This window comes from Calidris pugnax, unplaced genomic scaffold (genome assembly GCF_001431845.1).
Source record: "Calidris pugnax isolate Ruff unplaced genomic scaffold, ASM143184v1 scaffold91, whole genome shotgun sequence".
NCBI lineage: Eukaryota > Metazoa > Chordata > Aves > Charadriiformes > Scolopacidae > Calidris > Calidris pugnax.
Genome location: NW_015090898.1, coordinates 1689635 through 1716532, shown reverse-complemented (window position 1 = coordinate 1716532; position 26898 = coordinate 1689635). Strand labels below are relative to the sequence as shown.

Below are 26898 nucleotides of genomic sequence, written 5' to 3'. Positions count from 1 at the left end.
GGCGGGATTCGCCTAGTGCGCGTGCGCGGCGCGAGAGGCGCGTCTCGCGAGAGGCCGCCCGCCGCCCCTCCCTGCCCCCAAGATGGCGGCGCCCACGGCTGAGGGACGGTTCCGCACGCGCGATGTGCTGGTGCCCGGCGGCCCCTCCGACTTCGGGTCGCTGCTGCTGTCGGCGCCGGTGCTGGCGGGGCTGGAGGCGGCTGGGTTCCACAGGCCGTCCCCCGTCCAGCTGAAGGCCATCCCGCTGGGGCGCTGCGGCCTGGGTGAGGCGGCGGGCCGGGCGAGGGGGCCGGGAGCGGGGCTTGGGGGCATCCTGGGGGCCTCCGGTGATGACCGCTGTGGCGGCTCTTTCCAGATCTCATCGTGCAGGCCAAGTCTGGCACTGGCAAAACCTGCGTGTTTTCCACCATCGCCCTGGACGCGGTGCTGCTGGAGAGCTCTGCCACCCAGGTGAGCCCCTGGCCCGGCCCGCCATTACCTGTGTGGGGAGAGAGGGGGAAAGGCTTTGTGAGAGGAACTCCCTCTTTTTCCAGGGAAAACGGCATTGTCGCTAGTGAGATGTAGTATTTGAAGTCTTTACAACTCGATGCTGGGCTTTAATCTTCAGAATCATTCTGCTGCTTTCGAATGTAATCCTTGGCCTTTGCAGATCCTGATCCTGGCCCCTACCCGGGAGATTGCTGTGCAGATTCATGCTGTCATCACAACTATTGGCATCAAAATGGAAGGCTTGGAATGCCACGTTTTCATTGGCGGGACTCCTTTGAACCAGGACAAAATCAGACTCAAGAAGTGCCACATCGCAGTTGGCTCCCCAGGTGTGCATGAGCTTCATTGTGCTTCAGATACTGGGTGACACTTCACAGTCCAATAATTGGTGCCTTTGAAATCTGGGTTGACTTGGTTGGGGTTTTTTTCATAATAGGGGATAGTCTCAAAGGCCAGTGCCAGAGACATTTAAACCAGGTATTTTTAGTGAGGCATTATTCCAAATATGCCTTTTTTTTAGGGTTTGATACAATTATTTTTATAAAAAGTTAGGAAGTTCATTATTAGACCGTTTCAATTAATATTTTTGAAGTTCCTTTTACTTTTTTCTTTGTATTTAGGTCGGATAAAACAGCTCATAGAGTTGGACTACTTGAATACAGCCAGTATCCGGCTTTTCATTCTTGATGAAGCAGACAAGCTGCTAGAAGAAGGCAGCTTTCAGGAACAAATCAAGTAAGAAAAACACTTATTTTATGCATTTATCAATAAATTAGATGCATATTTTTCAGTCATTCCCGTTTCTTTGTTTCACAGTTGGATTTACTCTTCACTACCAGCCAATAAACAGATGCTTGCTGTTTCAGCTACTTATCCTGAATCATTAGCTAATGCCCTGACCAGGTACATGAGAGAGCCAACATTTGTGAGGTTGAACCCTACTGATCCAAGTCTCATTGGTAAGTAGAAATTCATTTATGGTGATATTGTTATCAATAGGTTACGAAGTATATACTAGAATCAAAACATGTATTTTTATAATTAGTGATTTTTCATCATTTCCCTCTATAGGCGGGTTGATTAGTTTATGAAGTATTTATTACAAGTGTTGATGTATTAAAAACATCAGTGATGAATGTAACTTTCTATTTTTTTTTATCTGTTCAAAAAATATTTCAGCCTTTTTAAGGAAAACCTCTCTTGTAGGTTCTTATTTGGTACATGTGTCTGCTTGTTTAAATTTGAAGTCTTTGAGCTGCAGTGGCACATGTTGACAGCAGCACAGCACTGCATGTGTTTTTACAGAAATCTTTAATCTGAAAATATTTTGGTTTCATGCCCAGGGCTGAAGCAGTATTACAAGATTGTGAATTCCCATCCGCTTCCACATAAAACATTTGAGGAAAAAACCCAGCACCTACAGGAGTTGTTCAGCAAGATTCCATTTAATCAAGCCTTAGTCTTCTCAAATTTGCATAGCAGGTAATAACTTTGAAATCAAATCTGTAAAAAGCATGTTTGAAAGCAGTGGTTGTGATGTCCCATCATGGATAAACTTCTGTAGCCCTTCTGTAGGGTCTCAAACAATATGCAATTTTCAGATCAGAAATACAGCCAATACCTTTTCCATCTGTGCTGTGACTGTCCTAGACATAAAGGTGAAAGTGACAATTTTGAATGTAATCCTGGGCTGTAAAGAGTAACTTGTTGATAAAAAATGTGTAGGGGCTGTTAGGTCTCTGGTTTAATTTACAGTTTTCGTTGTGTATGTTCTGTCAGGGCTGAACATCTGGCTGAAATACTGACGAGCAGAGGCTTTCCTGCAGAGTGCATTTCGGGTAAGTCCATTCAAAACTTCCTGATTTTGTTGAAATTGTGCATAAATGTGACCAAAAATAAGAAAATTAATCTTAAGTCTTGGCTTGCACGGGCTCCGGTTAAAGAACCAAGAATAGCATTTGAATCTTCATAGCTCTTTAGGACTTAAATATTAACTAATATTTTTGCCAGTTAACTTTCCTGTTAATTTGTTTGTGAGTTGTGTTTATGAATATCCAGCTGAGTGCATTGGCTTACCTGTAAAGAGAAAGCTGACTCACATTTGCAGGTTGAATCAGTGTTTGTTTGCAATACAGATGTTGAATTTAAATCTTTTTATTTCTAGCTTCTCTATTAAAAGCTGATAGCTGGCACCTAGGATTTATTAGAAACCTTCCTTTGAATTTTTACTTCACCAGTGTTTTCCATGGTTCATGTGTTTAAATAAAATCTGTAAAGTCAGTGTTGTTCAGCATGTACATAATTGGTAAACAAGCAAATGAATTATTGTTGCAATGAATTTAGTTATTTTCAGGTTTGTCTTGTTTGCTTCTTGTTTACTTATTTGGAACTGAAGAATATAATCTGTTTTTATAACTTTTGTCTTTTTAGGCAGCATGAATCAAAATCAACGGCTTGATGCTATGGCTAAATTAAAGCAATTCCACTGTAGAGTTCTGATTTCCACAGATTTGGTGAGTTTGTGTTCTGTAGCTTCCACGAGTATTGGACATAAAGTTACTGCAGAGAATTAGGTTTGCCTTGGAATTGAATAGAACAGAAATGCACTGATAAAGCACGGGACTTGGCTGCTGTGTGCCATTTACTGTCACTGTGAAACTTCAAAATTGTCCCCTATTCCTCATCTGGTTCAAAAATAGTTTTGAATTTTTCTGTTGCTCTGCTGAAGCTTATAGATATTTCAGAGCAGTAGGATTGTGTCCTTTGGGTAGGAGCAATGGCAAGGAGTAGTTTATTTCTCTAGAACAGTATGCTCACAACAGTGACATCCCAAACAACTTTAAGTAGAGCAGTGGTTGTGTTTGAGGTGCTTAGCTCTTTTGTGAGAACAGTATGCTCACAACAGTGACATCCCAAACAACTTTAAGTAGAGCAGTGGTTGTGTTTGAGACGCTCAGCTCTTTCGTGGCTGCTGTATTTTTCTCTTTAGTTGATGGTTTGAGGTCCTGTCATGAAAAGATTACTGCATGCTGTGGAGTTGAATGTTTTGATGCTGGGGGAAAATATCGTGCTTGTTTATATGTGCTACACAGAAGACATAAGCAAAATGATCCGTAGTTTTCTTGGTCCCAATGCAATATGTTTATTTTACATGTAATACTATAAGCTGACTGGAAGATTGTAAGTGCTTTATGGTATATTGTAACAACTAAAAGTTATTATATGAGCAGTTATTCTCAAATGTATTTATTTATCATAGAATCACAGAATGGTTTGGGTTGGAAGGGACCTCAAAGATCATCGAGTTCCAACCCCCTGCCCTGGGCAGGGACACCTCCCACCAGACCAGGTTGCTCAAGGCCCCATCCAGCCTGGCCTTGAACCCCTCCAGGGATGGGGCAGCCACAACTTCCCTGGGCAACCTGTTCCAGTGTGTCACCACCCTCAGAGTAAAGAATTTCTTCCTGAGATCTAATCTGAATCTTTTTTCTTCCAATTTAAAACCGTTTCCCCTTGTCCTATCATTACCCTTCCTGGCAAAGAGTCCCTCCCCAATTTAAAGATCTGTTTGGCATATTCAATTATCTGTTCTCTCCTCATTTTCTTAAGACATCTCGTGGGATTGATGCTGAAAAAGTGAATCTGGTTGTCAACCTGGATGTACCTGTGGACTGGGAAACGTACATGCATCGTATCGGCAGAGCCGGGCGCTTTGGTAAGAAGAGCTGGGTGGATTCCCTGAGCTCACACAGGCCTCGCTGGCTCCCCTGAGGTCATGACACTTTGCTGTGTGTCGTAGGAACTTTAGGCCTGTCTGTGACGTACTGCTGCCGCGGAGAGGAGGAAAACACAATGATGAAAATTGCTCAGAAATGTAATCTTCAGCTTTTTCCGCTCCCAGGTATGCTCTGTCCTGTGAATGCAACTGGGTTCTTGTGGGTTGTTTTCTGTTTATTCAACGCTTCAGACAAGTGCACAGGGAACTGACTGTGCTGAAGTTGCATGAATTTTGATACAGGTTTTTCATACTCTCTGCTAATGACTCCTTGTGTACCTGGTGCAGTTGAGTGAAGCAATAGAAGATGACCTTAGTGCATGCCTATGGATAGGGAGAGGAACTCTGCATCCAGCTGTTGCTTAAGCAACTATGTAACCACTTGGATTTCCAGAAATGTGTTATTAAGCCTTTCTCAGGGTGTAAGTTCCATTAGAAGAAGGAAGAAATAATTGAAACAACAGAACACTTGCCACCCTTGCTTTGCCAGAAGCTGTTCTGCTAGAAATCGAGCATTTGCCCTCTTGCATAAGTTCTAATTTTTAATCTGCTTAAGTAGGATATGAAAAATAGGGGATGGGTAATGCAGTGCTGTTTGTCTTGATGAAATTTTCAATGCCTTCCATGAAGAAAATGCTCTGGCTATTTGAGCTCTTTGAAGAATTGAAGGGGTCGGTTTACAGCCCTAAATTAATGTGTCTTAACATCTCTTCTGTGATTTTGCAAAGCTTTATCTTCAGTACTCATTTGAGTTCTCGAGAGAGGGATGCACTTAATTGAGTGCCTGCTTGTTTCCCTTTTGTGCAGAGCCCATACCCCCTGGACTGATGGATCAGTTTGAAGATGGGGAGGTAGAAGTCAAACCTGTTGTACATACAGGTGCTTCCATGAATTCTGACACTGTGTGTCTTAGACCAGAGGAACCAATACTGCAGCCTGTCCAAAATACTTTCTCAGAGGTACCTCGGCCTCATTCTAATCTCCCAGGTGAGAATTCTCCTCTAGAAAGGCCAAAAAAGGCTCTGAAGCAAAAGCAGATAAAAAAGTGCCCAAAGTCTGCAAATGCAGAAAAAGGTAAGAGAAGCCCCCAAACTTCTGGTTGCCACATAGAACAGAGACATCAAGTCAAAACTGTCTCCAAAATGGACGGACAACATCATACTCAGGCTCCAGATGAGGAGGCCTTAAAAAAAAATCTTCCCAGAATTCCATGTTTGTCTTCTTTCAAAACCCACCAGAGCAATCCCTGGGACTTTGCGGAGTTTGTTGAGGACTATGAGTATTTCATCAAAGAAGGGTTGGAGAGAGAGGTTGAAATTTTAAGAAGCTATTCTGGCCCAGGAGAACAGCGTGAGCTCCCCAGAAATGGCGGTGTGGAGTGGGAAGAGGTGGGACATGACAGAGAGCCAGTAGCAAACGGTGTTGTGTCTGGTGACAGTGATGGTTCCTACAGTTCCAGGGCTTCCTCCAGTAGTAGGGAAAACAACTCGTGCTGTGAAGTACTTTCAGATACACCAGAGAAGAATGCTGTTCCCACAACCCGTCAGGGTCATGGTGGCTTCTCTTCTACACCAGAGAAGCCTCGGGACCTATCGCAAGTCCCAAAGCAAAATCAAGTGAAAAAGAAAGTTCCGAAACAAAACGCTAAACAAAAGCAAAGCCAGAACCATCGATACCCTAGTCCTTCCACCAGAAAAACTGAAGACGACTGCTCCTACAGCTCTTGGGATGATGGTGTTCCATATGAGACTTGGAGTTATGAAAACTACTGGAAATCTTATTACCAGGCGTGGCAAGGTTACTACGCGGCTGTGGCTCACTACAGGAGCTACAGACACTTCCACTGGCTGAACGCCTACCGCGTCAACTCGGTCTATCTTCAGGAGCTGCTGAAAAGTGGTGACTGATGCAGTGACACTGCTGTTGGGACAGGCTGGCTGGTACAACAAATGGACGTTATCTGTGGAAAAAAACCTGCTAGTTACAAGTACATGGACAAACATGGACAGACATTGTTAAGACTGAAGGAAAATGTTGTCTTTTTCGTGAGTGAGCTGTGTCTGGGGTGATGTTTTTTCCATGCATTCCAGTGACGGTGTTACAAGTGGTTGTTAATAAAAGGAAATGAAAGACAGCTGGATGTTTGGTTGCAATCTTTACAATGCAAAGTAAATGAAGGAAGATAAAAGTCAGCCACTTACACGTAAGAAATCTCAGTAAGGAGAAAATACAACCCAGCCCCAGTTTTACTTCCTTGGCTTATGTCTTCGTGCGACTTTTGGTTGAAGGTGATGTCACCACAGGACTAAAGTCTCTTTGCAGTTGGGGATCGTTCCGTTTTCTGTAATTCTGCTAAACACCAGGCACTGATTATATACCAGTGAAACCTGCAACTCCATGCCTGCATTGCTAATTTAAATCCTGTTAATTAACATTGTATAAATAACACTTCTATAGCTAGGTGTATGGCAAGCTGTGCAGAGAGGAGGGCTTAATTATGTCGAAAGTGTGCAGCAGTCATAATTGGCCTGTCCCTCTGGGTGCAGCAATATCAGACTTGCCACACTTACAGGAAAGCTTTAATTAGAAATGAAATTACCTATTAGTACTAAAACTAATCAGTGTTTCCTGTTTGGGTGGCACTGCTTTGTGTGTAGCTGTCCTGAGGCAGGAGAAGAGGGGGTTGGCTGGCTCAGGGTGTCGACCCTGGGCTGACTCTGCACTGATTTTGAAACTTCATCCTCTAGCTTTAGTGTGGTTGGGATCAGAGGCAGATTTCTTCAGCCAGTTTCTTTGGTATCTTAAAGTTCACCAGAGCAGATACAGTCTTTTTTTCTTTATTTCCTTGGGCAGAGTAAGGCTGGAATTCCCTTAGTAAAAGCATTGCTTCCTACCTACTATGAACTGTGCTTCCCAGGAGAGCTGCTGCTTTAATTTGGAGAAACTGAAGCCCTCAGGGGTGCTCGACTGCTCACCTTCAGCAACTTCCAAATTCATTCTGAGAAATACAGCCATGTTTTCACTCTGCTTACCTAAATAAATCACTTGCTGCCTGGGCATTCCCGATGTTCCTGCACAATTGCCTGTGCTAACCCTGCGGTCTCCCAGGCGGTGCTTCTGACCTTCTTGTGGAGTGGTGGGTCTAAACTTTCCACCGTGGGGTCTGGACCCCTCAGTGTGCAGGGGAACTGGGGGGTTGATGTTCCTCCTGAGGTTGAGTCTGTGTTTCCCTGCAGCTGGGCCAATGGGGGCCTCTAGTGGGTGTCAGCCCTTACTGAGAGAGAGAAAAGTGTCCTGGGGGTGCTGCTCTTCAGCAGTAGCTCGGTGGGTGTCAGAGGTCACCTCCTAAATAATTTCAACTTCTGCTTAAAGAATTGTGAAAGTTTTACATCCTGCCACTAAGCGGCACTTTGGGATAGGGTTAAGATGCCGTCAGCTCTACTTGTTTGGTGGTTGAAACAAGCTGACCCTGTCTGCAATACAGAATACCAGAGTTCAGCCTAAATGGAATTGCCAAGATGAGAGTGCCTTTTAAAAGAAAGGCTTAAGATGTGCTCTTTAATATAATAAATACCTTCTTAGAAGTGGTTTTCTTCTTCTTTTCTCTGGGGTGTTTTTTATTTCCTGCCTTGCTCCCTTTGTGTCACAACAAATCACCCCAGGGAGGGGGGTTCTCCTAGATTTTCTCTGCATAGTTTGAAAAGGCCAAGACGATATGATTTTGTTTCCAAGATGAATTTTCTTGTGACTCATTCAAAAGGAGAGTACCTGAAGAGATGTGCTTGGGTATCTGTGCTATTGCTCTCCTGGAACATCTTGGTCATCTTGCTGCTCTTGTTAATGGTTGCTTAAGTAAAAGTTATTAGTATTTAAATGCAACTCAAGTGGCTTAAGCAAACACCCAAAGTTCTCCAAAAGAACCTCCCAGAATGTTTTTAGAAGAAATCTACAGCATCATCTTGGTATTTGTGGCACATACTCTGTTTAATCCAGATTGGATACATCAGGTACAGCAGTGGCACAAGACTCAATACTGTAAATGATATACAAGTTTCAACATATGCACTACAATTCCAAAAGAAGACAACAGGAAACTTGGTTCTTCTAGAAAGTTGTTCTCAAATGAAGCTACCTGCAGTTGTATACAGTACAGTTTGTATCTGTCCTCTGATGTTCGTAAGCAAAGCCCATTTATAGTACGAAAATAGAAAATAATAAGGTTGAGAGCTTCTTATAACATAAAACTTCTAAAGAAAACACCATTGCATCGGAATGCCTTACTGATTTATCAAAAATATACCATCACACGCGTTTCCTAAGATGCTTTCATTGGTCTGAGGAGCCAGCGGGAGCTCCCGGTCGTGGTTGCAACAGAAGGGAGAAGAGCATTCCACGGGGTGGGGAACTTCTGGCCCAGCCAGCTGTGGGACTGCTGGGACTGGGACTACTGAAACCAGAGTGAAAAGGAACACGTGCACACGGATACACACAAACTAACAGGTCATCGACTGAGAACAAAACTCAGGAAGGAATTTTCACAAGCTCTTTGTCACCTGGTCTTTTTGACTGTTCCACCTGAAGTGTTTTTTTTGCGGTTGGAGTGTAAGTAGCAGTTCTCCCGTAACGCTTTTCTCAAGAGTTCTCTGGGGTGGTTTGTAGGTGTTCAGGAATTGAGCTTCACTGATTGAAAGAGGAGGTGTTAAACCCTGCACGGCTCGTCTAATTGGCAAAGAGAGGTGAAATGACTTCTTTGAGGTCACTTAGTGATTCATCAAGACAATCAGGAGTAGAACACAGGTTCCTGAGGCTAAGCCTCCCGGCTCTAACGGGGTGTGCCCTGCCTTCTCTCTGCTCTTCCAGTTCTAGAGAGATAAAACCATTACCAAGAGTGTTTGTGGCATTGTTAGATGTGAAGCCTAAAAACTTGAGCTCTGAACTCACGTTATCTAGTGCAGTGGCTTAAAGTGTTAGAGAAAAATAAGTGATTTCAAAAAAACCAAGATGTATTTGATTGGTAAATTACGTGGAAAAGGTATATTATTCGCCTAATTTACAAAGCAGAATAAAGTTTTCAGTCGAAAGCTGCTGATGTTCACAAGCTGTCCGTGAGTGCTGACTTTGTAACTGCCACAGTCCAACACAGGGAAACTATTACAGGATCCAAGGGATGTTGCAACCCATAAATTAAATGTGGTTTTTAATTTACTGAATTAGCTTTATAATACACGTAAGATACAACATGTTTACAACCTCTTTACTTAAAAAAGCAAAACGTTTGAAGAAAGATTGCTTTCTGTAGCTGCTATTAATCTGATTTTCACGTGCATACCTTCTGCTGTCTAACCTGGAATGATAAATGCTCATTTGCAGTAGAAGTATATTATCAACGGTCGGCATTGACTCAAATTTAGTATTTCTGGCCCACTGTAGAGAAGGATGTATTTTGAATTACCTATTAACTTTATTCAACACTAAAGCCACGTATGCTACTTAGTTTACTTTTTCCTCAGTTGACCTTTACCAGTGATAATTATTTGACAGACAAAAGTAGTCTCTGGGCCAAGAATTTGCTGTAGAAAGTTTTCTATTCCTCTGATGCTGGAAGGCAGCAAACTTACAACGTGGGAAGAAGAATAATTTAACATGGTGTGAAGGAGCATAATGGCAGCAAGAGAGGAAAAAATAAGGACAGAATTCTGGCTGAACAGCAGGGGAAAAATCCCTGACGTTGGGATCTATTCGTCTGGAAGGAGCCCTTCCCTTGGAGAATTCTAATTCTAATCCAGAGAAAGTGAAGGAACTTGTGCTAGCTGAGGATGGATTAAATTTTTTAATTCTTTAATTTTTATGTTGCAAGATGTGTTATCTGTGGCCTCTTCTTTATGGGTGCCTTTAAGATTTTTAAGGAAAAGGAAAGTAAAAGGTGGATTTTAGAAAGAGTAGCTAGAAGTCAAGGCTTAGGTGTGAAAGGTATTTCTCATCAGTCTTTGCCAATTAGGTGTGATTCCTTCTATTAGCAGCCCAATGCCAGGTGAGAAGAGAGCAAATCTATTAATAGAATATGCTGAAAATCTGTGAAAATATTTTCCCCTCAGTAAAGGCTTTGGAAAGGAAACAAAACGCTCAGAAAAAAGTGTTGCTCCTTTGATATTTTTAATATTGCTTTATGAAAGGCTGAAAAAATAATCCCCTTCCACTTGCTTTTTGTACAAACAATCTGTTTTCATCTTTTTTTTTTTTAATGAACTTATCTAAAACTATAAAAAGTCACAAGGAATTAGGGGGAAGGGGAAGGCTTTTGAGATGAACTGCCCACATGCTGCTGACCTTTTGCTAATCAGGCTGTTTTTGTCCCACCTGCCTTTCAGAGAAGTGTCAGGACTAGAACCTGCCTCTGGTTCTGGATGCTTCTCCTCCTGGAGGGAGCCCCCACCCGAGGAAGCCCCTTCCACGTGCACCAGGAATGACCAGGATTGTGGGGGTACGTGCTGGTTTCTGTGTCCGTGTCCATGGATGTGTGTGGCCCTGGGGAGAGGGATGCTGGTAACACTGGGGACCGCTGGGGAGAATGGTCTGAATCCTTCAGTTAAAGCCCAGGAATTTTCAGGATTGACTTGGCCTTATCTCAGCAATGGTTTAGAAGTTGCTATTTAAAGATTAGAAAGAGCCTTGCAGTTTAGTAAAGCTAATTGCCTCCCTTTACTGTAGGAACAAGTGGCTGTAGTGCAGTTCCAGTGCTTTTCTGTGCAAATGCTTTCCCTTCTCCCCCGTGTTTTGTTTGAAGGATTATGTTGTGTCCCACCAGCCACTGATAGGATGGCAACAGATTCTGTTTTGGTAACTGCACAGTGCACTCATCAGGAGGATGTAGCTGTGTTGGGCAATCCAGGGAGGTTTGGTACAAGAGTATTTTCAAGTGCTTTAGGAAGCATTACTCAGTCTGCTTCAAATCAGTGTATAAAGGGAGCTAATGCTTCCATTAAAAATATTTTTAGCCCTGTTCCTCTAGGCTCAGACTTCCTCAGTTTTGTCTGTCTTTATCCTCTGGAAGCCTGAGCTGATGTACTGACTGCGTGGGGCAGCACCTGCTCAGTTCATGGTAGCAGAGACAAGCCTCCTGGTTGTGAGCAGGGATAACAGTGGTTCCTCTTGCCTGGAAGAGAACAAAGGCTGTGGCTGTCTTGAGGAGCTGAGCCCGAGCAGGCAGCCAGAAACCCCAGGGACTGGCTTTCTTCCTTAATTTTTTTTTTTTTTTTCCTCTTAAAAAATATTATTTTTTTTTTTCAAAAAGCATTTTGATTGATAGCAATTAAATGCCCCAATAGTGCTTCAGAGAAGGGCTGCCGTGATTGCTATTTACAGATAAAGAAATGGGGGCAGGGAGGTGGAGTGGCTTGTTTACCACTCCCTGGTAATTCAGGAATAAGAAAGGCAGCACCGAAAATCCGTGTGGATTCCCTGGCTCTGAGTGTTTCCTCCTGTGAGGGAAGGAACACTGTACCCTGTCAGCATTTAACCCTCCTCCTGTGCTGGGGGTAAACGAGGGTGCAGGGTGGTATAAGTGGTGGAGAGCAAGGCCTCTGATCTACAAGGGGTGATGGGGAGCAGATGATGACAAATAATGAGATTAAAGTGAAGGAAAGATTAAATTAAAACATCAAGAAAAAACTCAATAATGGTAAGATTAACTGCAGTATAACCTCCTACCGGAAGCAGCAAAGGCAGAGCGTTTTAATCATTTAAAACAGGACTAAACATAGTTCTGAGTAACGTATCAGAGCACTGGAATAAATGACTAGAAGCTGGTGCAGCTACTGAAGGCTTAGCCACAGCCCTAATATTTCTAGAATGTTGTAGGTTCCTAAGGAGGGTATTGAGTTAATGCATCAGCCTCTGAGTCCACTTACAGCCTAACAGGAGCGCTAACACAGCGGGTCGCTAGCTCGTATGTTTAAGTCAGCATGTAGGTCTATTTCTCTATCTATACATGTATATGTCTGTATTTATTTATATGTGTATGTGTATATGTGTATATAAATATTACATCAGGAAAGATTATGACGGATGTAAAAAAAAAAAGTCATCCCTTTGCGGAATCAGCCTCGAACATGCTCTTGCAACTCTAATGGTGGTAAAATCACTGTTCAGAAACAGGACGTGGAAATGTTTCCTTATTTTCTACAAGCTGTCAGGGGCTGGGTGCATCGTCACCCCTGGGTGTCTACGGGGCCTTGGAGGGGTGTTTCTGCACGACCACAATAGTTAGCCAAAGGGTGTATGACCGGTGAAAAGGTGGGTGATGTTCCTCACTCTGCCCTTCGTGGATCACGCCTGTCTCAAGGGGGCTTGAGAAAGGCAGAACGGAAGAAAAAAGTTACTCTGCTTAGGGGGGGGGAAATGGGTTATGTTTCAGGACCATGTATTTCCTTAGAATAAATCATTCCTAGAAAGATCTCAGGAAGAGGTGCTAGGACTGACCCCAGCTTAGTTACAAGTATGAGCTTCTTGGCAGTACCACACAGTGTTAATTCAGTTTTTGGTTGACTAGAATTGTGTTACTTTTCCCAAATTAAGTGTAGAACTGCAAAAAGACAATGCTATCCGTACCACACTTTAGCAAATGTTTTCCACACTCCAGTACTGCTCCCCCTTCTCAACTGGATTCCTGCTGTAGATCCTGTGCTGGGGCTGGAGAACTAAAATTGCTAACCCAGTCTACCCCCAAATTCAGTGTGCCCCAGATGAGACAATTGGAGCCCTAAGACTGTGAAAAAGCCAAATACCTCTCTGTCCACCCAAAGTATTTGGCTCTGGGGTTAGTTATTGTCAAGTATAGATCCAGACATTATTTGGCTACTATTTACAATGGGTTGTATGTCCAGTGCTAGCAAAGAAATTTATAGATAGAAAACAAAAAATAAAAAAGCATGGGCATACATTACAAGAAACCTCTGTTAGACTTATGAACGCTTGATGCAGTTGAGTTCAGTGCTTTCTCATTCTTTGCCATTTGTGTGTATAGTATTAAAAAAGAATCCTACCTTTTTTTTTTTTTTCTTTTTAAAAATACAGAACTGGTAGTCTAGTCACACTCTTACAAGTAAGTGATAACAAAAATAGAAAGCAGATACCCATGTGGGACTAAAACTCTACTAAAGCCTGTCTCTTTTTTTTTTTTTTGTCTTTTTTTTTGTTCACAAATATGTTTTCACAGACAATAATTAGCAGACAAACACGCCGTTTGCAATTGCACTGTATTGACTTAAAAGGCTGATACAAAATCGTCTAAATAAAGAATGCCATCCAGGGTGAAACAGGTGTGTGTGTGTGTGTGTGCGCGCACGTGTGCACACGTGTGTGTGCTGCCACATGCTTGGGGTTTCCCTACTGTGCACCCAACCACGGACACGTGCTCTGCTCTTTGCAATTCAGGGGTGCTCGGATGGGGCTCTGCCGCACACTCGCACGTACACACACACAGGGGAATGGAAAAGAGATTTCTGTGACAGGTGGCTTCTTTGTCTAAATCTTTTCCTATAAAAGAAAAAAAAAAAAAAGTGAAATTTTGGTTGGTTTCAAGGTTCTGCTCCATGAAGAAAAAAAAAAATTCACAAAATCCATTGTTTTTCACCTTTTCAGTCATTTCCTCATGAATAAATATTATCCATTAAAAACCTTTAAAAAGGTGCTGCGATACACAGTGTTATATTTCCATTTTCTTTATTGACTCTCCTGTTGCCATGATGATTCTTTCCCTCCAGCCTCCGCGGGTGATTTTTGTTTTTTGCCCTGTACCATGGCACGACGCGCTCTCCAAAGCAGGTTTTCCCTTTAACCAGCCTCTTCCTCCATCTCCTAATCCTTCCTCAGGCCACAGTCTGAAGAAAGCTGCCTCGTTAGGTCTCCATTGCTAATTCGGTGACAAAACGTCAGGTTGTGGTCCATCCCAGGCACAATTTGCAGCAAGAAAGGAAGATGGAGGTGTGGAGGGAGAGGGGCACTGGTCTTCCAGCCTCCTTCCGTGCGTGAGACGTCTTACAAGGCAGAGACCTTGACGATGTTGGTGGTGGCCGTGGTGGGAATGTTCGTGGAGTGGCTGGGGCTGCTGGGGGGAGGGTGACCCTCGCCCTCGGGCGTGAGCGCGGGCGGCGTGGGGATGCTGATGATGGCTGTGGTGATCTGGGCAGTTTTGCAGTTCGGTCTCAGCCCATCATCTGATTTCATGTTGAGACTGGAACGACTAGAAAACAAATTTAGTGTTTGGCTTTTTTGGCTTTATTTTATTTTATTTTATTTTTAACAGTAGGCCTGGGGATGGTAGTTGTTCTTAATCCCTATCTTACTCCTCTGAACTAAGGGCACCGAAATATTCAGAAGGCTCCATTTAAATGTTCCCCCCACTTCCCGCAAGGCATCGTTAATTTCTACCCAGGTTACACTAAGCTTTTTTATTATCCCCCCTGGTTTAGGATACAGCTTTTTACAGGGCAAATCATTCTATGTTTCCATTTCATTCTTGCATAATTCTAGTTTAATTAAGAGGACATGTAAATACACTGTCCTGTGTACTGTATCTTTTCAGAGCACAGGTAGTTCTTTCTAAGAGAGAGACATTGTCTTCCTTGCATTTCAAAATGCCTCTCTTCAAATTCACCGTCCCTTGATCTTTTCTGTATTTTCATCTATCTGCAGCAGTTTCAAAGATCTGGCGCAGCTGGGAGCATTGTTATTAGATCTGCATCAATTGCATCCTATAATTAATTACGGAGGGGAAAATGATAGGTTGATCTCTGTGCATCTGCACAGCTGCAGGAGTCTGCTATTACCAGCCCAGCACCGTCATTTCAGACACAAGGTCTGTCCTCCCCAAACCTCTGGCTCCCAGCAGGGAAGCTGCTCTCTTGGGGTGACTCACCAGGAGGATGGTTCCCGATGGCTTGAGCATCCCAAAAACACACCAGAGCCCTTTCTGCTCCCTGGCTGAGAGTGGGGCAGCCTTAGGGCCTGGGTGATTCTGCCACTGGTAACCAGTACACCCAGTTAGTTGCATTCCGCATGAAAAACAACTTAAAGTCTTTTTTTCTCTCTCTATTCTCACACAGTTTGGTAAGCGAGTGAAATAACAGCCAGTGTTGACATTTAAAATATCACTGGCACCTGATTCAGCACCCTCTGAAATAGGCAGAGGAGCTGACGTTCCCCTGATTTACTGGTTTAGGTGCTGGTTTAAGCTGTTGTCATCTTGAAATTGCATGAGCCAGGGACTTGTTTTGTGGTTATTCATTGATAATTCACTCTCTGCAATGCCCTCTGATTCACCTGGCACAGCGCAGTCACTGGCTGCCCCAGAGGCCACTTTGATTCAGTTTCTCCATCCCTTTGATCAGAGTGGGGAGGAGGAGGAGGATGGTAAATTCACAAACAGCCCTGTGCACAACAGGCTTAATGGGCTGAGGGAGATTTCAAAAGTAATTTAATATTTGCAAGAAAGATAAGGTGAAGAAATTACATTTTCAGTGAGTTATATATAAAATGAAAGCTGCAAAATTTTCTGTCGAGGCATTTCTTCACCTGTGTCACTAATGGCTTTTTGTGTGAGAGCTACTGAGACACCAGCCTGAAATCCCTCCTGGTCTGTTTCCCAGAGGTGCTCACGGCTGTGGTTTAGACTTTTGGACGATGGAAAACAGCAAAGGGGGTGTCCCTGGTGGACCATGTTGGTGTGTACAGCTCTCTCACAGCCAGACACTGATTTGCCATGCTCTTTGCCCGCTCCCAGTAAAGGCTTGGAAGTACTGGGCTGTCTGGGAGGTGGGCTGTGGTCCTGGGCCAGCTTTGGTGAGTGGCTCACGGCTGGGGACTGTTGGCTCCTGCCCGTGTGCTTAGTGTTCCACAGGCAGGTTCCACCAGGAATTCATTCTCCAGTGTCCTGTCTGGCCAGAAGAGTCCAGCTTTGACCTGGTTGTTCCCAGCAAGGCCAGGAGCTGCTTCCCTTGGGTTGTGACAACACAGATGCCCCCAGCGCTGGTCCCCTCTCCTTGGCTGGAGAAGAGCCCTGTGAGAACGATCCGTTGGATAATGCATTTCAGGGACTTGCATGCAGGATTTAGCAGCAGGAACCTACTTACTGTACCTTGTAGTGAGCGAGGGCTGCTCGCTGCACTGGATGTGGATGGTGCTGAGCTCCTGCATGCTCCGGAGCCGAGTGGCCGGCACGCTGGAGTTGGGAAGGTGAGTGGTCTTCTTGTTACGGCGAGAACAGCAGGAGGTGGTCAGGCCGTGGTGGCTGGACAAGGAAGGGCTCCGAGAAGAAGGATAGTTTTGCATCGAGCTCTCCATGCAGTTCTGCTCAAACAGCTGCTCGTCTATGAACTCGTGGTTCTGGTGGGGACAAGGATAGTGTCGTTACCCTCTGGTGACACCACCAGCTTTGGCCCAACAGCGGTTTGTTTTCAAGGGTGCCTCTGGCTAGGCTGGTGGGACGGGTCAGCCCTGTCTGTGTAGGATGTTCTCTGCCTCTGTGCCTGAAAATACTTGCACTGGGCAGATCTTTCAAAGAGATGATGCTGCCCTTCCACTTGCTGCAGCCAAGAGAAGGTTTTGCTCTGCTGCAGCAGGAGGGGAAGAAGGGAAGCTGCTGCAGCGACCAAAGCACAATAGTCCCTTGGTGCTGTCTTGCTTGGGTCGCTGAGATGGTGCATATATTTCAATTTCCTTTTGGTTTTGTATCTGTTTTTCCAGAAGTGGCTTCATAAAGTCTGCAATGCCACATGGTTATGAAACCCAGAGGAGATTTAGGCTCCTTTTTCATTGTCCCTGTGGACAGGGTTGTATTGGATTTGGGTGACCATCTTGATATACAGCTTAATTGCAGGATGTTGCTTGTTTTGGCTGTTGGGCACAAAGCAGACCTACAGCTCACTGGGGGCTATTAGCTGTGGGGAAATAAACATGGCAGGTAAGGAGGAAGCATACAGGGGAAGGAAATTCAGAAAGCTGAATCTCTAAAGAGTTTTTGTGCTAAGGAACAAGAAATCCTGAAAGAAAGAACTCTAATGTGCACATATCAACAGCCAAGTGGTTCTAGTAAACATACTTTATCCAGTCCCTGTCAGCACCAGGAAGGATGGGAAGCAAAAACAGCCATGGAGAAGGCAGCCATCGGTTTTCATCGGAACAATTGACAGCTCTGACAGGAGACAAGAGCACGGATTGCCAAAAGGAGCCACGTGCACAAACTCCCAAAGACAAGACCAGGAACGAGAAAGGAACCAAACACTCTCCAGACACATCACAGAGACCATAGAGAAAACAGATTGAATTTAAAAGGAAATACCTTGATGGTGGAAGTTCGTACAGATAACAGGGGATCATCCACAAGATAGGACAATCCCTATGGGACAACATGCCAACAAAAGATAAAAACACAATTGATTGTCCATTCCAGCACTCAGCAGTTTAGTCCCAGCATTGCCTCTATCGCCTCAGCATTCCAGGCTCAAGTTTGAATGGGCAACCAGACCTTCTCTGCACCAAACCTTGCCTGGATCAGACCCCCTTTGTTCCTTCCTTCTCTCGCTTGAGCTTTTCAGTGTTATGTTCTTGGAAACAGAACAAAACCGGTGACAACTTCATTAGTTTGAACTTTTGAGAGGCAAAGGAAAGCAAAATCCCAGCTGCTGATTCACAAGGAAGGGATTGGAATCGCGTTGCCATTGGGCCACCAATGGATGTGGGGTTTGACCATGGTCTGGAAACACAACGGAAAGGTTTGGGTTGAAGGATCAGATTCGATACGCTCAGCTTTTGGAGAAAACATTGCGTGAATGTCCATCCTCAATCTGGGAGTTGGAAGGAGTCAAAACCCACTCCTTTTGTTTGAACAAACTCCATTTGTCGTGTTAATATGACAAAGCAACGTGTGTTATGGCAGCCAGAAGTACTTTATGGTCACTTTGTCATCTGACACACCAGATTTGTGAGCCATTGGCAGCCAGCGGATCGTGAGGCTGTGTGCTAGCGACACCACAGATAGCAGGACAATAAATAATGTACTTTTAGAATCTTCCTGGCTAGTTTAAGGAAAGGTGAGTTGCCCATTGAAACAAGTTTGTAACCATGGTACATTCCTCATTCCATTCCTGCAACTTGGTCACAAAATGACTCTTCAGTATTTACAAAATTATTTTACTACAATTTAATTTTTTGGGGGAGGAGAACTGTTGTGTAGTATTTCAGTGGATTCTGTGAACTAAAGAATTTCCACACAAGCTGATTGAACTATTTTGATTGATAATTTCAGACCAGAATTCAAACTTGCTGCGTGATTTGCTGCAACATCATGGTAATGACTGCCTGAAAAACATGGGGGTGGACACAAATATTGTGCAGATTCTCTCTCTAGGTTTTAATAAAAGTTCAAAGTATCACTGTTATTGCCATTCTTTGCTGGAAAAAAATGTTTTCAGCCCCTGAGACTCCCTGTGTTGTAGTGCTGTGTGCTGGAGCAGTCCTGTTTTGCCAGGGGGCTGATAGCCTCAATGCAAGATGTAATTTGGCTGGTCACTGGATCCGCTCGTTAGTCAGGGGGCAACTCAGGCAGCCCCCAGGGATGTCCCCCCACCCCGCACAGGGGTCAGAAGCTCCAGAAGCCTTTACAAAGTCAGGGCCTTACGAGGGCAGACCCTGGAGGGAGGGCTGTCAGCTTCTGTTTGCTTCAGCCAATTTGTTAAATGTTTCCAAATGAAAGGGTTTTTTTTGAGAAATACGGGTGGTAGTAGTGAAGCTTTTAAGCATAAAGCAATAAACTGAAGAGTCAGGTTGTGAAATATCTGCTTGTTATGTAACATCTAAAAACTGCTAAAAATAAAGGCCAGATGAGTCTTATAAAATGAACTCCATAGTCATTGATACAGGAAGAATCAGTTCACTGTCCCTGGAGCGGTGACCTTTAGAGCTCATTGGGAGGAACCGGCTGCACTCAGCAGGTCCCTGGAATTCACAGTCATCTTCTTCCAGTGTATCGCTGAAGCCTAAATGGTGTTATTCCAGCATAAGCCAAACTATGGAAGTGAAGGTGATTTATCTAAAAGAAAGCTCTTGCAAGTCAGAAATCAAAAGTATATTTGATGATGGATGCGGATAGAGAAAGGCATGAATATTTCAAGTGTTAACCTCTCTTCATTCTTTCTAGAATGAATCATGGTATAGATAATGTGTTCCTTTACTGCAGAACATTTTTTATATACCTGGAAGTAAAACATATGTATCAAATAAATATCTGAAATGTTCCAAGAGCGTTCTGCATACAGAATCACTTCAGAATGAAAAATAAAATTCTCACCCCAACACCTTGCATGAGACGAACAGAAAAGTCATTGCTACAGACTCTGCCTGAGTGGCTTTGAGATAAATTTCTGTTCTTGTAACCAGAACTGAAGCGAGAAAAGAAACGTCTGGCCTTTAAACCCATTAAGAGAGCTCAGCTGCTCTCTGGCATATAAAGAGCTAAAAATTTTATTTTTCTAGCCTGTTGGCAGTGGAGTTAGCAGAACTATCCTTTCTTACTAATTAGCACAAGTGACAAGTACATATGATGTGTGACTGACAGCGTAAGACAAATACAGTTTAGGTCTCTTTCAGAAGCACTGAAGAAAACAATGTTCACTAAACCCATGCTGAAAAGTTCTCTGCATTCAGGTGAACTTCAACTGAGCAACCTGCTCCTGACTTTGTGCTGGTGGAGATGACTGTGGAGTAGCAGATAATCACATCTTTATTCCTTTGCACAGTAATTACATTTTTTTTTTTAACGAAGACTGTAAAATAAAGTGCATTTATCCCATTGCAGAATATTCTTGGGAGCTGGAGTGCCAGCCCCCTCTGGCAGAGTTTCCAGGTCTAACTGGGACCCAGTTCAGAGCACACTTTCCACGGGCAGCTTGGGCCAGGCAAAGCCCTGGGAGGATGGAAAAGGGGTGGAAAAGGATTGTGTTGCTACTTACGGTTGTTTTTTCCAGGCAGTGCAGCAGGTGGTGATGTTGGCTTTCAATTAAGGAGGTGCCTTTAGTCAGATGCTGTTCATCCTCAGTGGATCCCTGAATAACCAGAAAAAGGGGAGGGGAAAGAACCAAAACCCAAACCAGGTGTAAAACCATGAAAACAAACAGACCTACCAGCATTAGCTTTCACAGGGATAAAGATAACAATGTCACTGGGGCAGCAGCTCCCTGGGAGAAGGAAGGTCCCATCTTCATTAGTTCCTTACGGATTGTGGCTTTCACTCTGTAGGATGGCTTACTGGGATTTATGGTCCAGTAACCCAGTGGCCAGGTGCCCTGCAAACTGGCCAGAAACCCTCTGTGTATCACTTAACACAAAACCAGAACAAACCAAGCCTGTTCCAAAGATCTGAGAATCCAGGTACTTGACTACAGCAACATCTGTACAATTAGGGACCAGCTTTCCCCAATTTCCCCCGTGTATCCAAACTGCTGAGATGTGGCTAACAAATTGCTGAGCTAATTCAGAGAGTAGGGTGTGCTCAGAGTCAGGCAGGCAGCCTGTGCCAGCTGGGAAGGGATTGGGCACAGCTGAGAGTATTTAGGGTGAAAAACTGTTAAAGGGAGTGGTCCCTCGTTAAGAGACAAAAGCAAGGGTGAGGGGGTGAGTTGTTTGTGGTGTGGCTGCTTAAGGATTCTGCCTTGGAAAGAAGTTGGGGCACTTCTGCTGGGCTCTTGGCTTCTCCAGCAGGTACGTGTGCGTGTCGTGATTTGGGGATGAGAAGGCTTAGACTGCAGTGTCATTAGTGGTTGGGATGAGCTACAGATCTCAGATCAATCTCTGTGCTTTTTGTTAAGCTGAGGGGTTTGATCTGCTTGCAGTAGAAATGGATAAGATGTTTGGAGCTTGAGTTCAGCATGTTTGTAACATTTAGCTCCTCCAGAAGGCTTGGCATGAAGCGTTCATTGATGCAATAGGCCAATTTAGTCAACTGGGGGGGTAGAAATCCAGGATACTGTGGTTTTTTTATTTCTGTGTTGTAGCAGTGAATTGATGTGTCACTTATCCTGTGATCTGATGTTCAGATACGCCTTGGAAACGGAAGGAAAAGAAGCAATTGTTGTTATTTAGAGTTTCTGTGCTATTTGAGAGCCAGGATTATTTTTCTCATTTTCTCTGTTCTGTGGTGGCAAACTTAAGATCTGGGTTGTTAAGGATGCTCTCTTACTACTACTTCTTCAGATCCTGATCTTGGAATTCACTGTGATTTCATGACACATTAATCTGTGTGTGTGTTTTTGATGAGTAGTATCTTCAAAGACAATCACATGCGTTCAAACAGCAATTAGGTGTTGTAAAATGTTTCCCTGGGCTCCACGAGCAAGGGCTGCCTGGTGTCTGCTGTAATGCCCAAATCTTAAAGTCAAAAATCGATGTGCATGGCTTGAATCTCTACTTAGATATGAAACAACAATATCTAACTGTTCAAGAGGAAATGGGTGGGATGGGAGACACAGCAGAACATCTTGGCAGAATTGTTTCTCTCAAGGGGGTGAAATTCTCCTGTGCTTAAAGGATTGCTCATGAATACAGCAGTGTGTCCTGGTGATTCATGGCAAATGTGTGCTCTGGATGCCTTTTCCAGGATGGTCTTGTGATCCTAAAGCGAAGGAGTAGCTCTGTCACACCATAGCTGAATGGGTAGACTGAGGGAGCTGACTTACTGTACCCAGAATTAATAGATTCCAATGGGACTGTGGCTTAGGCAGGTTATGGATGCTTTTGTTGCTGTTGTTCTGGAAGACGGAGCATTCCCAGAAGTATTTTTAGAAGTGGCCTTAAAAAAAAAAGTCAGTTCCATTTTTCTTATTAACAATCCTCCTGGTGAGCGGGCACATGGAGCAGGTCCTGTTTGTACCCTGCTGAGATGACTGACTGCTGAAGTCTGAGTGGGAATATTTCCCTTGGAGGTCCTTGCGAGCCCTAAGGCGCGTTTGATGCTGCACTAAAACACTGGGAAAGGAGAGAGAAAGAGCACATATTGCAAACAATATCTTTTTACGAGGGTTTGCTTGAGAGGAGATCTAAATGGAATCTGAAAGCAAAGACAGAGCTTCTTTTGCTCTGGGAATTGTTAGATTTTGGCAGCACAGCTTCCTCTTTCTCTCTGCCTTCTGTCCTGAGGCCGGGCTTGCTGCTGATGGAAACGCATCCAGTGACCAGAGCAGAGAGTAGCATCAGTGACTGTGGCTCACACCTTATCTTCTTTTGCTTCTTCATCAGTCAGCTCAGTGTTTTCAGAAACAAAGCGTATGCAACCACTGAGAACATCCTTGCATGCAAATTAAGGATGAGAACTGCAGGAACTGCTGCCCGAGGAGGGTGGGAGTGCTGGCATCACGCAAACGCTTGGTATTTTGATAGTACTGTTGAGGAAGGTATACCTATAGAGATTGCATCAGTGTGCCTGCAGTAATGTAGGTACAACAAAGGCTGTGTCTTCATTAGGAGAGTCTGGCTGTAATGAAAAAGCAGGCAGGGGGGAGGAGAGGAGATGGTTTGCTTTTTGAGCTGGGATGCCAGTTTTGCAAGGATCTGATGCCAGCTACCATTCAGCTTGTTCTTGGAAGACTTTCACTGAGCTGCTGGTTGCTTGGAGGGAGGCTGAAACACTCTGTAGTGTCAGTTCTGAAATCCAAAATACTTCCACTTCTACCTCCTCTACTTTGTGGTTCAGCAGGTAGAACTGGACCCTGGTGAACTGAGATGAACTGATTTGTGGTTAGACTGTCTCTTCCCATGAGAATGGCTGTAATGCTTATCTATGGCTAAGCAGATTCTGCTTGTGAAAAGGCCCAAGACCCCACAATTTACTCTTCCTGGGATCTACACCTCTGAGCATTTTAGCTAAAAGGGAGTTTCAGCTGGCTGTACAAGGAGATTAACACTAAGAGGATATGTAGGCTGCTGCCATGGGAAGAAGCTCCCCATCCCTTGAGCACTTCTGACATAAAGCCCACTAAAAATCTCTCTAAATGAGAAGGAAACGGTCTGAGTACTTTGTGTCTAGATGGCAAATGCAAAATGCCACAAATCCACATGTTTCTGACGGCAGAGTCTGTATTCCTGCGAGGAGCAGAACTCCGTCCTGCTGCTGCCTTGGATAAATCCTCTTCCTCGCTTTTTCTTTACTTTGATAGAAGGCTACAGGCTGAAGACGTGCTGTTCCCTTGAAAGATGGTGTCAGTATATTCATTCTGGTGCTAATGAAGGGACATTCTGGCACATGTTCCGGAATCTTGAAGAGTCCTTATTTCCCAGTTTATTAGTTTGACTGCGGAGCAGCAGCCGGGGTGCTTTTGGGGCAGTTGTTTTCCTTGGATAAACCCTGGAGGTGTCAGAGCTCGGGGGCAATCTGCTGGGCACTTGTAAAACAATTATACATTGATCACGGTGCTTCGTGATTGCTAATGATGAAAGTGATAACATCTAGTGAGGGCTGTGGAGTAATTGCAGTTGGAATGACTGCTGGGTATCAAACCAGCCCCGTGGCAATCTGGCCAGTGTGAAGTCCATTAAAGTTAGCGTGAGTCCTGGGCAAGGTATCAAACTGGGATGTGTACCTGAGCAGGGAAGCAGTTTGATGCTAATTTGACCGACAGATATGCACAGTATGGAGGTAATATTTTGGCCCCTAATATAGCAGCTACAGAAGTCATATTCCGTCCTATTTATACAGCTTAAAAAAATCTGGCTGGTGAGACCCTGCTGTCATTCACATGTTTTTTACTCTCAAGAATCGTTTGTTCTCCTGCCATAAAATGAAAGGACATAAGATCTTGCCTCGTGGAGTTAGAAGGGTCATGTGTACCTCTACAGCAAAGGATGCTCTGTGGTTCTGTAATTAATTAATGCCGCTGTGGGTGGTGAGACATGTCTTGGCTCCTGAGCCAGGTATGAGGCGAGATCCCGGGTGGGCAAAGATCATTTCCTGGTGGGCGTGCGGATGCCGGGCATGGCTTTGGCAAGTTCCTTGGTTTAGAAAATTATGCTCCCGTATGTCACAGGTGGATGGTGATTCTTACTGCCCTGTGCCTTTGGTTATTTCAACAGGAAGTTCCTTAAGGTGGGGTTATTTCCAAGTATTAATCCAAATGTACAGTGTTCAGTGCTTTTCAAAATAGGATTTCTGGATCTTGTGGGGTGGGGGTGGCAGGGAGAGGAGGGTCATGTTTGCATTTAGAGCTATAGTTTTCAAAATAGGATTTCTGGATCTTGTGGGCTGGGGTGGTGGGGAAGGGAGGGTCATGTTAGCATTTAGAGCTATAAAGCCCACCAGAATGCAAGTTGTACCCAGAAAAGCTTGGGAATGCCTGCTCTAGGTGCTACTATAGATCTAAAATTAATTATTAATGGGTAAAAAAATCCTCTAGAACCTCTTTAGAAATGTTTTTGTTTTCCTTCCTGTGACTACAGTGGTTTTGTAGCCAACAAAATGACCCTTCTTCCACTCATTTTTGGGCAAATGCCACGAAATAAACGCATTCAGCCAAATATTTCCCTCAACCTCTTGCATTTTGGACTTAAGCACTGGTGCGTCAGCTGCTCTTCCCTAAGTGGTCTTGGCAGGGAGTTTGGGTTGACAAGAGAAGTGAGGAGATTCTTGTTGAGATGACAGGCTGGAAGATCAAGTGCAAACTGAGTGTCCCTGCTAAGCTCTTCTGGCATTATTAAGGACTAGAAATATAAAGCTCAGAAAGAAGTTTTAAATTTGTATTCAGATTTCTGCTTGTTCCTGGGTGATGAAATATCAAAATCTCAGCTGAGCTGCTGCCCCAGTCCCAAGCTGTTCCTTTGTGAGGAGAGGGCTCTGGACCAGGTGTGACCAGTCTTCCCTGTCTCATATTCTTGATAAAGAAACTTTTCTTGAACTGCTCAACAGCAACATATGGTTCAAGAAACAGATTTTCTGAGTGTCGCTGGCACTGGCAGAGCAGGAGACAACATTCGATGTGTAGTCAGATGGATCAAACTTGTTTTGGAGGGGAGAACAGAAACTGATCTGGGCATCCCACCTCCCAAATCTGTGCTTCGTGCAAAGTGCTTTTTTAGGCAGTTTAAAAACTATTGGAGTTGTAAAGGGGCAGGTTCCTCTGTCTCGGACTGTGCTGAGCAGCCTCCTACGTGTGAAATCAGGTGCTGTACAATCCCCTCTGCTGTGCCCACTGACCCTGGGCAGGAGTGGGCTCGGGTCCTGGGGAGCAGCTTTCACTTTGTCAGCTTTGATTTTTACAAATTCAAGGGTGTGTGGCAGGGAAAATAGTAGTCATTTGAGGGATTATGCCCCACGTGAGGATGCATGAGCAAGCGCTTGGTGGCTCGGGTGGTGCAATTAAGCGTTCTTCATCTCGCTCTTTGCTCCCCACGTGCACAAAAGGCTGACTTATTTGAAATGAAATCCATGAAATGTGCTAATACCTGCTCTGGTGTTGATCAGGCTTAATGTAATAACCTCCTGACGTTTTCGCTGATTCTACTGAGCAACCTGACGCACTTAAAACTTTTCTTCTCATGAATAGCTACTGTTAACCTCCAGAGGCCTTTCTCTTAAAAATAAACCCCCCACTAAACTGAAACAGGAGCCAGGGAATATTCTCCTGTCCTGCTGGGCATGAATAGATAGAATCATAGGATTGTTTTGGTTGGAAAAGACCTTTAACATCATCAAGTCCAACTATTAACCCAGCACTGCCAAGTCCACCACGAACCCATGTCCCTCAGCACCACATCTGCCCAGCTTTTAAATACCTCCAGCTATCCCCTATTAGTGGGAGACTCTTGAAAATAAGTAACTGTGTGTTGAAAGAGTGGATGTTCATAGTACAGGCAGACCCTGGTGGTGTAAATCAGTGCAGCTGATCAACATTAAGGGAATGTTGAACCCGGTCATTGCTGGAAGGCCAGATCCTTCAAAGTTTTTGAGAAAAAACTTTTTTATGGTGAGGGTGATGGAGCCCTGGAACAGGCTGCCCAGGGAGGTTGTGGAGTCCCCTTCTCTGGAGATCTTCAAGACCCACCTGGATCCTCCTGAGTGGTGTGCTCTGGGCATTCCTGCCTTAGCAGGGGAGTTGGACCAAATGATCTCTAGAGGTCCCTTCCAACTCTGACAATTCTGTGATTCCTTTCCTAGCTTGAGGAGGTGCCCAAAGAGCCTTTTTCCTCCCACCCCATCTTGTGGCTGGATTCCCACTATCCCTCCCCACGGCACGTACAGTACATGAGTGTAATTATAGCATAATGTCATTTCCCGTGTGATGCTGGATAATGAGCAATTAGGTGGCAATGGGGAGAGGAGGGGAGGGAGCCCAGGGAGGGGAGTGGGACCAGGGAAGCTTCTCAGGCTCTGTGGGAGGAGATGGTGTCTCTGCACTCACCGTCAGCTCCAGGGCTTCGTTCAGGAGGCCGTTGCGCTTGCTGTGAAGATAAGCGTTGGAGCTGCCTGTTTTGGCCACTCGGATCCTCGCCAGCCTGGCTTTCTGTGAAGGCAAAGAAGCTGCAGTTAGAGCTCAGCATGCCAAGGAGGAAGCAAGTTTCAGGTCCTCACTTTGCCTGAGAGCCCAGGGTGACATAGA

The 26898-nt window shown here is 44.4% G+C and overlaps 2 protein-coding genes across 6 annotated transcripts in view; one reads left to right on the top strand and one right to left on the bottom strand.

The window, feature by feature from the left end:
• Positions 1 to 68: 68 nt before the first annotated feature.
• DDX20 (DEAD (Asp-Glu-Ala-Asp) box polypeptide 20) lies at positions 69 to 6398 on the top strand. The gene is made up of 11 exons (XM_014948529.1): positions 69 to 263; positions 356 to 450; positions 650 to 818; positions 1110 to 1224; positions 1306 to 1448; positions 1833 to 1971; positions 2269 to 2327; positions 2920 to 3002; positions 4099 to 4204; positions 4289 to 4390; positions 5072 to 6398. The coding sequence occupies exons 1-11, from the start codon at positions 83 to 85 to the stop codon at positions 6169 to 6171; spliced, it is 2292 nt and encodes a 763-aa protein (XP_014804015.1). The 5' UTR covers positions 69 to 82; the 3' UTR covers positions 6172 to 6398.
• A 1825-nt stretch (positions 6399 to 8223) lies between these two features.
• KCND3 (potassium channel, voltage gated Shal related subfamily D, member 3) overlaps positions 8224 to 26898 on the bottom strand; it is a 120923-nt gene continuing 102248 nt past the window's right edge. For 3 of the 5 annotated variants that reach the window (XM_014948531.1, XM_014948530.1, XM_014948532.1), the window contains exons 4-8: positions 26701 to 26802; positions 20269 to 20361; positions 17601 to 17657; positions 16398 to 16645; positions 8224 to 14504 (exon numbers count right to left, since the gene is read on the bottom strand). In XM_014948531.1, the coding sequence (XP_014804017.1) occupies positions 14300 to 14504; positions 16398 to 16645; positions 17601 to 17657; positions 20269 to 20361; positions 26701 to 26802 (705 nt within the window). In that variant the 3' untranslated portion in view covers positions 8224 to 14299. The remainder of the gene's footprint in view (positions 14505 to 16397; positions 16646 to 17600; positions 17658 to 20268; positions 20362 to 26700; positions 26803 to 26898) is intronic. The other 2 variants (XR_001412788.1, XM_014948533.1) reach the window with 2 other exon arrangements.